This window comes from Calidris pugnax, unplaced genomic scaffold (assembly GCF_001431845.1).
Source record: "Calidris pugnax isolate Ruff unplaced genomic scaffold, ASM143184v1 scaffold39, whole genome shotgun sequence".
In the NCBI taxonomy this organism is placed as follows: Eukaryota; Metazoa; Chordata; class Aves; order Charadriiformes; family Scolopacidae; genus Calidris; species Calidris pugnax.
Genome location: NW_015090828.1, coordinates 7,366,698 through 7,380,824, shown reverse-complemented (window position 1 = coordinate 7,380,824; position 14,127 = coordinate 7,366,698). Strand labels below are relative to the sequence as shown.

The following is a 14,127-nucleotide window of genomic DNA, read 5'->3' as shown; positions in this document are numbered from 1 at the left end:
GGAGCGCGCTGGGGCGGGGCGGGCCGCGCCGCGCGCCCCACCCCCTCAGGGCCCCGCCCCGCTTCTGGAAGGTTCCACGGCCTCGCGTCTGGGAGGTTCCACCGGTCGCCTGGCGACCTGAGGTGCAGGCGGTGGGTCCTGCCCGGTGGGAGGTGGGCTGTTCGGTTTGCACTTTTATCGCGGATTTAGCGGAGATCGCCAAACATGCATTTTAGTTTTCTGGAAGGAGAATTGCGCCGTTCTGGACTTTTCCGAGTGCTGAGGGGGAAAACTGCGTGGACGGGCCTGGGGCTGCGTGGAGCATGCAGGGCAGGTGGGTCAGGCTGCTAAAAAGTAGTAATGTCTGTGGTTTTGCTTTTTTATAAAGTTGTCAACATTAAGAGGTGTTTTCTAAGCAGCAAGCTTGATGGACGTTGTTTTAGACCCAAGTTTATCCAGGGTAAAATTTAAAATACCAGTCTATGAGGCAGTGATAGAAAACTATATTAAGAAGCATTTTTTTCTCCTAGGTTGCCAGATTTTCAGTTCCTCGAGTCGGAATGTTTGGCTTTTTTTTTTTTTTTTGAGCAAAGGAGTGTGTTTAAGCAATAATGAGCTTTTGGGAGCGCTTGTGGGCAGGTGCGCACCAGTGGAAGTGAGCAATGCACAGCCCAGTTCAGTGTTCCCAACAGTCCTTAATTGCTATGTGTTACCTTTATCCTTAAAATTGTTCGGTGGTGGGAGTGTTAAAGTTGCCTTTCTCTGGATGTTATTTCTTCAAGTCCTGTTTGTTGGAAGCAGGACAAGAACAGACTAAAGGTCTTAATAACAACACTGGAAATACTAAGGTACATTGTGTTCTGTGGAACTTCTTTTGTTTATGGTAGATAGAAATTTATGTATCTGTATTCTGTGATTGTTCCTTGTCTTGAATAAGGCCTTATGAAAGGCTGTATGTTGTTTTCTAGTAATCTGAAAATAAGATTGATTTTTTTTTTTCTGTGTACAAATGGGCCGTGAGTGTTGCACACTATTTAGCACTAAGTTGGTGAAAAAGTGTTTCTGTTGTTGTTGAAGAATAACAGAAGAGTTTCTTTTGTTGATTATAGGTAAAGTCCATTAACATTCTGCATGTCAAACTTCATTCAGCAGTAGGTAGCCTCCAATGTGTTACATTATCCTCATCCTAACTTCGATTGTAAGTGCTCAAGTACTATACACATCTATAATTCTGTACCAGTAGTTAATGATTGTTGGGAATGAACTGGAATATAGATTAACTGCTTTTTAGTGAAAAAACGTCTATTTCAGAAACCTGTACTGCTATATACTTTCTGTATTGCTGAAGCAAGTGGTTGGCATTAATATAAGATATAAAATGAATTGCCATACTTTCTGCAGAAGCAAAAGTTCTGTGAAGGGCTAATCCTGAGTTAGATTAAATTCTGAAGGTATGTTTTGTTGCACTGATCTTTCATTTCCTTTGATTATTTAGGGATTTGTTGGTGGGTTTCCCCCACCCCTTGTGTCATGATTTTTTGGGTAAGTATTTGTGACACAGTATTTATTACATTTTTGAGTGGTTGTTTTCTGTAACTTCCCAGAAGTGAAATCTGTTTTTTGTGTATTGTCAAGTTAATTTATGCTTAGTGTCATTGACCTCTTTTTTACAAAAATGTACATCTGTAGTAGCATGTTAAACCAACCCAGGTGTTGTATCCAAACAATGTGCTTAAAAGATAGCAGTTTTTGTAAAAGGGTAAGTACTTAATTTTTGCAGGGCACTGCTTCTGTTCTGAACTCTCATAACAACTGATACATGAACTATGTTTATGCTTCTCATTCAAAAAATAAAATCATTTAATGTTTTGTCAACTATCCTACTTCTTCAAGGAATTATAAACATTTACATTGAAATCAAAGACAGTTAATTTCTGGCATTGTAACTGAAGTGATTACAGTGTTGGAAAGGAGCCTGTTCCCTGCTCCTCTAATATTCATTAAGTGCTAAGCAAGAGCTGTGATCTTTCATTTTGTTAGCATACTAAGTCATACTCACGCTGATTTAAATAATAGAGGGTGCATGCGTCTTGAAGGAAATACACTACATCTCCTGGGATTAATTTCCATCTCAGTTAACCAGCCAGAGGCAAAGAGGTGAAGGTGTTGATTCTGGCAACACAGGGAAGAGTGTAAGATTTTGTGGCTAAGGGAAACAAACGTTGCCCGAGTGTGCTTTGGTATTTGTGTGACAAAACCATGTGTTATTTAGTCTAACAGAAAAATCATTAAAAAAAAGGGTAATGGATATTGTCCTGTAGAATATTTGAATAGTGAGTAATAAGAAATGAGAATATATTCGTGAATATGTTTGCATTTTACCTCTGTTTTATAGAGGAAAAGGACCTGAAATCTTGAGTTTTTGAACAACAGTTTATTATGTATCTTGTATCTGCCTCTTCATTATTTAGGTGCAGGAGATAGGGGGTTTCATATGGAAGGAAAAATGAAATGTTCATGCAGAGGGAAAGAGATACTTGGAGATTTTATACTGAAACACCTAAGAAGATAAAAAAATTATTGGTGGTTGGAGAAACAGGCAAAATGCTGCCTCTCATAAGATGGTATTTTATTTAAAAAAAATGGAAGATACATGGGGTGTTTGGAATATGAGATGGTGTGTTTGTTTTGAGAACTGTTTGGTCCACCTTGACCCTTACTGGCCATCCCTGGTGATAGAGGTTTATCAAATCTTGCTAGTGTCACACAGGTCAACGTCAGACAGACAACCCCAGCTCATTAATCTATTTAAAAGTACTTCTGAGTGTGTGGTGCCCAGTTCCCTCAAGGACCGTATATTCCGGCAGTGAGTTTTGGTCACTCCTTTTAGATATTCTAAGGAATTGACTAATTCTGTACATGCCTGATGGCCTCTTGCTGCATGGTAAACTGCTATCTTATTTGTCATGTTTGTTGTCAGACTAGGAAAGGAAAATCAAAAGCTTGGTTATCGGTTACATGATTGTGGAATTGGATAGTTGCTTTCTCCGTTTGAAAACCGTGCTTTCTTCTGGTTTAATATAACATATAACACCTCTCTACTGCTAAAATAAACTCTTGTCTTTATACTGACATACTGATATATCTTTTTTTCTTTCTGCATGAAGGAAGAGGTAGGGACAAGGTGGTAAAATGGTTGGGTTTTAGTCAGCTTTCTGCTTGTCTTGTTCTTCTTTTCAGGTAGGTTTTTTTGTAATTCTGTACTCTTTGTTCCTGCTGAAAATCCCTCTGTTGCTAACATTTCAGTGAACTGTGCTAAGGGAGGGGCTTCATGAAGTAGTTCACGTTTAGATCCTTCACCCGATGTTATGTTTGGGCCTGTGGAAGGACCTTTCTTTAGCTATCAAAGGCTGCTTTGTGGTTATTTCAGTAAAGTAAGTCTGGTGCTGGTGTGGATAGTACATTTTTGGGGAAATTGTTAGTGAGATACGGGTGATGCCTATAGGCAAGTTCCATTCAGAGTTCATTCTCATATTTTGGGCAGGGCGTTGGACTACATGACCTCTGGAAACCTCTTCCACCCTAAATTATTATTTGGTGATTCTGTGACACAATTTATGTCAAGGACTGGGTTTGTACCAAGGTGTTTCAGCCAGTGTAACTGTGAAACAGGATAAAAAATTGTTTTAAGCTGTCTCTGTATCTGCTTTGCACATCATGACAGGGACAAAACATTTATTACTTACAGCAGAGCACTTAATCTTAAAACTGTTCTTATTGATAAAAAGGAGCTACATGTTGCGCATGTTTGCAGTGGATCCCAAGAAATTAAAGTTTTTCTGGGAACTGTGAGATGAAATTGGAAAACGTGAGCAACCTTATAGCAAAGAGAAAAAGCTGCTGAGAGAGTCTATTTCATCCTGGAGGAATGGCTTGTATTGCCTTTTTCTTTTTTTTTAACCTTTGAAATGTTACTCCTTTAGGCATTGAGCAGCTCTTTTAAGAAATAGATCAATAATGTTTGCACTGAGCCTTGTAGAGTGCTTCTTTTTATATATGTTGGTATAATAATGCAGTGTGAATGAATGCAGTGTATATTTGGGATACACAAGCAATTCAGTGACTGGGGTAAAGAAATTAAAACATTAAAATGAACATGAATTGGTTGTTGTAACCAGTATTGGACAACATCTGCCTTCAATCTAAAGAAAAATAATTTGTTTTCCTGGGGGAAGGGAACAGTGTCTTTTAAAGTTGTATTATAACGATACCAAAACATCTGTAGATAACTTAGAGCTGGAGTCAGGAGTGGAAGCGTAGGGTCAAAAACAATTTTTGTCAAATACTACATTAAAAAACCCATGGCAGTTTACTTCAAATAAAAGAGAATACAATTTTTCAGTGCATCTATAAAACCCGTATTTCTTCACTCTTAAACCCTTATTTTTCAGGTGGGCAAGATAACACATCAAACATGGGGAAGCAGTGAGTCGTATTGGAATATCAGGGATAGGTTTGTGAAGTATTTCTATGCAGACAGAGGTATACATGCGTTCTAGCCCTCATCCTCTTCAGAAAGTGTCTTTCTTAGTGTCTTCTGAATTTTGGGTAGGAAAATAATTAATTTGGCTATGCACTACTTAATTCCTTGTTATTATTCGCATCAATTAAGTAAGAATAATAAAAGCCTTTGAGAATAAATCATCATTGAACTAGTGTTAGAAGTAGCATCCTAAAATGTTGATAAATGAAGACTTTTATTTCGGAGCAGCTGGACTGTACAACTTGTTGCATGAGGTTTGAATAATTACAAATTAACTATGCATATTTATATTTATGTTGGTATTTGCAGCATGACAGATATCTTATTTCTCAGGCAGTTCTTAATCTACATGAACGTTGGAGTGATATATATGTAACACAGCTACTTCAGTGAAGGCTATGAAGACTAACAAGTGTGTAGTAATTTACTTAAGGACCGTGTATGACTTCAGTGGGATGAAAAGGTCTACTGGATCCCAGTACAGTATCCCAACACCTCTTTTGCCTTTGTCAAACCTGTCTGTTACAGCCTGATGATGTTGAGTTTCAGTGAGCTGAAGTGAGTGCTCTTTTTCCTTGATCTCTTCAAAGTTGTTGAACTGTGGAGCATCATGGAAGAGCTTTTTTCCTATAAAAGCAGCTCTATCTCCGTGGTGTATAGTAAAATAAAACAGAAGATAAGACTTTTTTTTTCACAGATTTCAAGTTTCCTTACGCATTTTCAGTGTAAGTTGCACTGATACGATTATTTCAGTAGACAGTTGTACCAGTAATTAATACAACGATCTGTGGATAGCTCAGGGAATAAATCATTCTATATTTCATTGCCACAAAACAAGGCAAATGTTACTTGATCTTTAAGGTCTTAAAAGTAAGTTTAAATACAAAATTAAAAAGCTGGATGTGGTTTGAAGGACTCTGAAAAATTAACAGGCATGATCACAAGCATTCTAGCTGAAGCTGTAGGATTTTTTGAGATTTCCTGATGTTACCTCAGCCCCATTCTGCAGGTATTATGTGATGAAGGTAAATTTGGGAGAGGTCCTTAGACTTCTTACTGTCACCCCTTTCCGCGTCTCCTTCTCCCCCTCCCCCCTGCTTGTTTTCTTGTTCAAATATGTTCTTTGACAAATTAATTTCCCCAAATAAAGGTGGCTTTCTAGCGGAGATGTTTTGGCAAGTTTGAGAGTCTGGGGATGAATACTTGCTTACAAAACTGTTTGTTTGTTTATTTAAGGTTGCGAATCTTGCTTGTTCATTGTCAACAAATGAAGATGGAATGAAAATTGTCCAAATGGCAGCTAATCACATAGAGACTTTGTGTCCACAGGTATGACTTTTTCAATTAATTCCCATTACAGTGTACTGAGCATACACTGTATTTTTTGTCACACAACATAGATGTTCAGTCGTGCTTCTTCAGTTTAAATTTACATTACATTTAGTCAGCTTAGTGTGGTAATCGGAGACCAAATGATAAATCAAAGCCAAATACTCAGTTAAATTATTGTTCTTTTAGTGGTTAACATAGGAATCGTTAATAGTCTGTATTGATTGAGAGTTCTAAAAAGCTGTAAAAATTGAAATTGAAGAAACATGCTGCTCTGTTCCTGAAATTAAACCTGATTGAATGAATAGTGTAACAGGATACGCAAATTGGGAGTGTTTTTACTCTTAGAAAGGAATACATGTGTTGACCTTTAACTTGAAACATTATTACCACTTGATTTGGGGTTTGTGTATGTGGGTGTTAAAGTATGAATTCTTCTGATTATGACAAATTCAAAAGCTTGAGCTTTTGTCTTAAGCAAATGAGTGAAAACCAGCACGGTTACAGGTAATTATTTGGTGCTTAATATCTTACTAAAAATGTATTTGCACTCTATTTGTCACATTCAGAATTACAGAGATGTAAGACCACCTGCAATTCCATCTGTTTATAGCAAAGATTTTACTGATTTGTGTGAATCTGATCTTAGTGTTTCAGCCTTGAGGCTGTATAATTTCAGGATTCTTAGTTCTTTGAAGACACTGTAGTTTAGACAGTGGCCTGTATATTTGTACCATTCTCTGTGTTTGAATGCTGGATGTAATTGAAATAGAAGGCGAAGAGTAAATATTAATAGTATGTTCAATTACAAGCTTGAGAAGTCCATTTTATGCCTGTTGAGTAAATGCAAGACTTGGGGAAAAACAAACTTCTGTCAAGGAAGTGTGATATTCTGAAAATACCATAGATCAGTGTTTTGTCTTCAACCATTCAGTTTCGAAGTGTTTTTGTAACTTTTTGTGTTCTGTGTTTAACATCCTACTTTATTTGATTTAATGTGTTACCGGTTTTTAAGAAGATTGCTGGCTTGTAAGAAGAATTCACGAACAGTTTCTTTCAGCTTGTTTCTCCAGGGGCACAAGTGCACCTTTGTAATACATTATTGAGCAACCAGATGTAGCTTTTTAATTGGAAATCTACACTTCCAGTATTGCATCTGATACCAGAAACTCCTAAAATCTAATTTTGACTAAAATATTGATTTTCTCTACAGCCATTTAAGTTGCTAGGGTTTTAATTTCCTATAGTAAAATGGAAGTTTCTTGTTTTGTTTTTTTTCCTTTTTTTTTTAACCTTGAGGTAAAACAGTGGTGAATTTAGTTGATGATTATAGATTTGTCTAAACAGAGAATGGGGTATACACATGATAAGATTGTATTACTATTAATGGTGTGTTTATTGTGCAGGATTTGCTGCTTTCTTAGATAAGGACCATTCCCTGCAAAAGCAATTGGCATTTCACCTAAGTAAGAAACAACAGAATAAGGCTCCAGCATTTTTCAGTAAATCAGATCATGCCGTATCATTTAAAAATCCTCTACAGGGAAAATAATTATTTCTTAAGATCCCTGTAGGGTATATCAATTAGAGTTTGAAATAAAGAAATCTGCATGTAGAACTTCCCAGTGTTCTTAAAACACTAGATTAAAGAATGAGATTTTACGTGCTCTGAAAAATATCTTTCCAGAAGAGAACCAGTGGTTTGGGTTGAAATCTGAAATGGTTGAAGTAAAACGAAAAAAAACCACCCCAAAACCCCACACTCCAAACACACCAACCAAAAAACTAGCAACAAAACCAACACCTACAGAAAAGAAAACACCTTGGAATCTTGGGATTTCTGCAGATTTGACCAGCAGAAACTCCCATTTAGCGCTGGGGAAAAGAGCAGATACGGAAACCCTGGAGGAAAACCTTTTAATTGTTAGACTTCATAGACGTGCATATGTTTTATTAATTATACAATACTATAGTTTAAATGTAGAGGGTTGATTCTGAACTCTGACCATATTTTTTTTCTCAAGTGAGATTATTAGCAAGTATTATAACTGTTTAATAAATGAAATAAGCTATGAATGTATTTTAGAACTGATATGAAACACATAATGCCTGTTGTTCCTGAAATTGCATGAATACTTCATGAGAAATTAATTTTAATAATACTTAATGTTAAATCAATAATAATGAATAAAGAAATAGAGAGCTGCTGGCATATGTTTTAATGAAGAAAGAATTATTTCTGTTCATGTTATTAGCTTTTGGTTGGGAGAATTTTCTTGAGTGTTAACAGGTGAGTAAAATCTATAATGTCACTTGGTCTATGTGGAAGTTCGTGTTACATTCCTGGTGTGCAAACAAAATCATGACCTCGTTAAATGCATGAGAAAGAAAAGGAAAAGAACACAGAAAAGCAAACCAACTTCTGTTTTTGAACAGCAAGTGTGTAAATCTGTAGAGCTGTTTTTCTAATACAGATCTTTATTTTGTTTACCTTACGCTTCAGTTCAGTGACACATTTGAAGAACTTTCTGGTTCCTCTAATAGTTAATAGTGTGGAATAGGCAGAGGTACTTGGTAGAGGGAAAACCTGTCAATGTAGAGATTGAAAAATACTGTAAATGTAGCATATTACCAGAGGTTAGCATACAAGGGTTCTGACTTCTCTTTTGAAATTCTTGATAGAACATTCACATCATGTTGGCATATTCTGGTTTCAAGTGTTTCAACAAGTATGACTGTCATACTAGGCCAAAAAACCTGTGTGTTTGTGTCTGAGGAGGATCTAGCCTGTTATTTAACTGCCTTCTGTGTTAGTACTGGGTCCTCTTTCCTTACGTCTCTTAAGTGAGCCTCTGGTTTTGTTGTGTTGAGGAGCTCTGTTGAGGGATAAGCTCGAGGAATAAGGATCCCTTCTGCAACAGGCTGTGAAGGAAGGAGGAGGTGAGAAGAAAGCCATTGATCAGATCTTGGATGGAGCTGAAGGCCATAGATACGTGACTTAAACTAGATTAAGGATATAGTGTTGGGGGAGAGCAGAGAAGCAAGATTGAACAGGAGCCGAGGTAGGTGAAGGTGTGCTTGTTCTCTCTGAAACGTGTTTGTCATAAACACACATAGTGGAGGGGCTGTGATGCACATAATGAGAGATAGTGACATTTTCCTCCCTGAGGGAATGGAGGCCAGGGAATGCCAAGAGAGTTAATGTAGAAAGATCCTGAGCTCTATTTTTGAGGGAAAGAATGACCTTGAACCTAGAGCTGGAACAGATGTTTCAAAGCAGAGATCAGAAGGGGGTAGTCCTAAGGCGGCAGCTGAGAAGAGCTTCAGCATGTCAAAGGGCTCTGGCTAGAGATTTTTATTAGCATAAAGATGCCTTGGAGAGTTTTAAGGAGCAGAAGGTTTGGGCTTGTTTTGGCAGAATTGTACTCAAAAAAGCGAATTTTAGGCTCACTTCCTTTGAAGATGAGATCATGCCCACTCAGATTTTGCTAGAGCTTACATGCCAGTTGATAGAATGGTGCAGGGTGATTAGTTCTGTAGTGGGTGACGTCTGTTCTGGTACATCATGCAAAGAAGCAAAGTATGCACTGGTACAACCAGAACCTCAGATCTTAGTATTTTCAGTGAGTTCTGGTTTTCTCTGAGTATTGAGAGATGGAGAGAATCAGACTTCATTCAAGTCAGTTGCCTGATGTAGTTTGCCATATGGATGTAGGACACTGCTTGATGGCTCAAGGGAAGGAATGAGGGAAAAGTAGTCTAAAGGAGGAGCAGGCCACAGCAGACTGATGCCAGGTTGAGCAGGCAGTGGCATGGTTCTGGTGTTGGAAGTTAGTGTTTGTTTTCAGTATTAGCAGATAGCTGTTTTTACTGGCTACCAGAGACATGGGAAAAGTTATTACTCTAGTTCTCAAGTATCATAATACATGATCATATTTGGATGGATGATCCAGTCTTAATATGGCAGGCAATCTGCAGAAAAGGAACATGTGCAAAACCAGCTGTGCTCCTGTTTCCAGTCTGGCACTCCGACAAGGACTGAAAATGATAAAAAGAAGAAAACCTTTCTAGTGTCCTCTAGCATCATTTACTGACATTAGTAGTTGTATGATGTTACCTTTTTCTGTTTGTGGAAATTAAGGTTCGTTATTTTAAAAAGATGATAAAGTGTGTGGCATTTTTAGTTGGTTGGAATACTATGGAATCCTAAAGCTGTGGGCCACCAAAATGTATTGTAAGGCCTAATGTTTTATGCTCTTGCACAGGTAGACTTAGTTAGATGTTTGCTTTGGCTTGAACTTCTCCAATAAACAGTTTGAAAGAGGAAAAAAAATATACTGTGATTCTTAGAGTCCCCTGAAAGTCTCACGTTGGATGTGGCTGCTTGGCTGTTTTATGATAGTACTTGGAGAGAGAATAATTAACTACAAAATGCCTTAAGGTTTTCAGTCTTAACTTTCATCTTCCATTATCTGTTGTGTTAGAACAGAATCCTCACAAATTCTCAGTTTGAAATACGAAATAAAAATACCATAATAAAAAGCTGAGTATCCTCAACTTCTGTAGCAATACAGAAGCTGTTCTTTTTTTATTCTCTCTTCTGCTTGCTCCACCTGCAGTTAGTGGACGTAAGACATGAGAATGATCAAATTTCATAAAGTTGCTGGAGGGCATTTGTTGCAGATTCATACTACACAAAAGTGCTATGAATGTTTTATAAACAATTTATTCTCCCCTGTGCCTTTAAAACTTGAAAGTATTCATCCTGGAAAGGTATTTCTTTTTATCTCTTCACCTTCATCCTTTTTTCTGAATTTACAAGTTTCTCAGGAAAAGTAGGCAATACACCATCATTATTAGAGACTTATGATAAAAAAAGCCTCCTGAGTCCCGGGGGGAGTGTGTGTGTGTGATCATGCAGTAGGTAAGCGTAGAGTAGTACAAGACAGCAAAATAATACCACTGTTAAGAGAGGTAGCTTTGCATGGTTGTTGGAAGAGAGGGGAGGATAGCAATGGAGAGAAGGAAACATAAATAGCTATAGTATGTAGTAATAGAAATAGCGAGGTGTAAATAGCATAGGTTGACAAGAGAACACATTGCTTTTGTTGAAATGAGAAGCTAAAATGTAGCTAAAATTGTTTAAAGTAATTGATAGTGTTATGATTTGCTTCATACAAAGTGAGATACTGGATACTGTCTGTATATCTAATATAAAAAAAATACATTGAGGACCAGTGTTTTTTGGCTGTGTGGAAAAATGTACTTTTGATTCTTGAAATGAACTATGGTATTTGTGCAATCCACCCCTCATACCTTTGCGTATCATATCCAAAATGTTCCCTGGTCATTTACAGACGCACGTGTGTTTAATTCTATAAGGCAGAAACAGAAGTGTTTGGTTTTTTGGTTACTTCAGTTTCAGTATTGCAAAATAGAGAAAGTGAAGGTACTTAACAACTGGAGTTACTAATTTCATGCAGATCCGACACCTATAATGTGACCAGCAAAAAAACTCCCAATATGTTTTGTGATTTGCTGTCTGCTTCACTTGTCAGGTCAAGTGAATTAGTATTGGAAGGGAGGTGCTGTCAGGTGCATTTCAAAATCAGTCTGTAAGTGTTAAGTCTGTTTTGTCCTCTGTCTCAAAAAACCGAAGTTCTCCACCCAAATGAGAATGCCAAATACTTTATTGCATTTTCAGTTCTTTTGTGCTTTCATAACATTCTAAACTAAAATAATGGGAGTGTCTCTTTTTAAATCTTTATTGTCTTATTTCAGAATAATCAATTAGGGTCTCTGCTCAGTCTCTGAAGTGTTAAAGTTGTGTGCCTTTCCTGTAGAAGATTTCCAAGCCCATATAGAAACACCCATGTAGTTCCTATATGAACCAGGGTCAGAGTTGTAAGGGGGCTGTAGAGGACTGTCTGGTGTGTGTGGTTTTGGTTTGGTCGGGGTTTTTTGTTTGCATTTGGTTTTGGTTTCTTCTTCAAGAGCGCACTGTGTCTCTCAGCAGTGCTAGATGATGTTGGGAGGTATGCCTTTGAGTTAAGTTACGCAAATTGTTTTCGTAGAGTACAAAACCTTTATCCCAGTGTAATAAAAATATATTTCTGTGTGTCACTGACACCACTGCCCAGACATCAGGACATAAAACTATGCAGGATAGTGTTTAATAGCTAGCTTGGAGTATCAGATCAAAAATGTTCATAGCCTTGCTGGCTTACCCCCTACCCCGCTATTCTGTTTGTTCTTAAAGGGTTGTTTTACGTGTATGCTTGTAATTTATTTGCAAGGTTCTTTGCCAATAGCTTGTAATAACAATGCAAAAATTAAATCTGATTGGTATCAAGTTGTCCTAGATTTGAGCAGTTGGCTAATATGTACCAACTTTCTTCAGTGACCTTTTCTCAGAGTTTAATTGAAATTACCTAATAATCTCAGAATAAGTGAATCTGTGTTTAACTTCTAAAGTTCACTATCAAACATAATCTATGCCACTCTAAAGCCAAGTGGCTCCAGTGCAGTCCCTTGTTCCTCCTTCAAATGATTGGAAAGGAGGAAGGAACAGAATCATACAGTCATTTAAATGCTAGTTCTGCTAAAACAGAGATATTACAAATAGGACTTTGAAATTTTATGTTGGATCATAATTTTCCCTAAATATCTTAACCATTGAGTTTAGTATTTTAGGGATTTCTGTGTTCTTATTACTGCATCATTATTTCTTGCTGGAATTTTTGAGTCTCTAAAGCAACAGGTGTCTTAATTTTTTCAGAATACAATGTGAAAACTTAGGATCATGTGTTTATCCCATCATACCACCTGTACATGGACATCCTCATAACTATCAGTACTTGATAATGCTGCTGAGAGAGAAGTTTTTCAGGGTTTTGTAAGAGAGTGCAGTGTGCTGTGGATGGAACTTTCTCTTACTTTCAGAAGAGGAGGGAAATTGTCTTGTGGAAATACAGTTGTATTTTGTCACTGATGTGTCACTTTTGATATGATGATTAAAAGATCTTCCTTAACTTTGCATCTCCTTTTAGCTGTTTTCAGTGGGGGTAGCTTTCACCTTTTAAATTTAGTGAAGAATTAAAGTTGATTTTATTTAAAAAAAAAAAAAAGTGATTCATTTACTCTTGGAAGGCACTTCCTGGGTAGAATTTGTCTATTGTCTAGAGCTGCATTTTCAACATGATCTCAATTTTATTTAAATATATTGACTGAAATGTATTTTGTGATTAAATATTTTATATATATGATACTCAGTTTTCAAAGATTTTAAATTGTTAGGGGTTTTGCATATCTTTGTTATTTTAATGACTGTTTGTGGCAGATGCCAAAGCAGCAGTGTCATATATCCCTGAGCCTTTTTGTCATTATAATTGGGGTTTTTTTGCTGGCCAGTTTGGTTTTTTTTTTGGTTAATAGGAAATACGGATGCCTTTTTACAGAGCTTAGGGATGTTTGTGTGTTCAAGCTTCCCCACTGCATTGTATTAGAGAAATGCTAGGCATGGCTTGATAGAAACAAAGTTCTGCACAATTTTCTGTTGGAAGAACAAAATTAGCAGTCTGCGAGCATGTTTCTGTGGTTTCTTTAGTAGTAATCCTTGTGTCGGGAAATACTATTTCATGATGTGGCTGCATTATCTATTGATCATTAGCTGTCATGGAATATCCCTGAGAAGTGAGTCTCTCTTGCCCCAGAAGGACTCAATATTAGTAACTAAGTACGTATCATATAATTACTTTGTAATTGTGCATTACAGAATTACAGAACAAGTCAGGCTGAGAGGGACTGTAGGATGTCTGTAGTCCAACCTTCTGCTCAAAGCAAGTTCAGTGCTGAATTTTGAACTGGCCTTCTCTAAACTTTGACTGGTGAGGTCTTGAAAATCTCTGAGGTCAGACTGCACAAACTCTTTGGGTAACCTCTTCCACTGCTTGACTGACCTTGGTGTGTGAAGAGTGCTCTTGTGTGCATCTGTGCTCTCTCTTGTCAGAGCTTCCCTCAGTTTCTGACACTGTTCAGAATGTTCTCCCATGGCTGGGAAGAGCCTGTCTCTGTCATTGTTTTAATCTTCTCATAAAGGTTGAGGAACTGCTCTTAGATCCTTCTGAAGCCACCTTTTTCCCAGGCTGAACAAGCTTGGTTTTATCTCACTCCTTTATTTTGGTGTAGTCATCAGCTGTTCAGAAGCTAGTTAGTAGAAGATATGTAGGATTGTCTTATTATTGTCATAATTTCTCTTTATCCTCAAGCTTCCTTGA

At 37.3% G+C, this 14,127-nt stretch overlaps 1 protein-coding gene across 1 annotated transcript in view; it reads left to right on the top strand.

The window, feature by feature from the left end:
- CTNNA3 (catenin alpha 3) overlaps window positions 1-14,127 on the top strand; it is a 497,320-nt gene that overhangs the window by 352,597 nt on the left and 130,596 nt on the right. Inside the window, exon 10 of the mRNA XM_014940453.1 lies at window positions 5,759-5,851. Coding sequence (XP_014795939.1) covers window positions 5,759-5,851 — 93 coding nt within the window. The remainder of the gene's footprint in view (window positions 1-5,758; window positions 5,852-14,127) is intronic.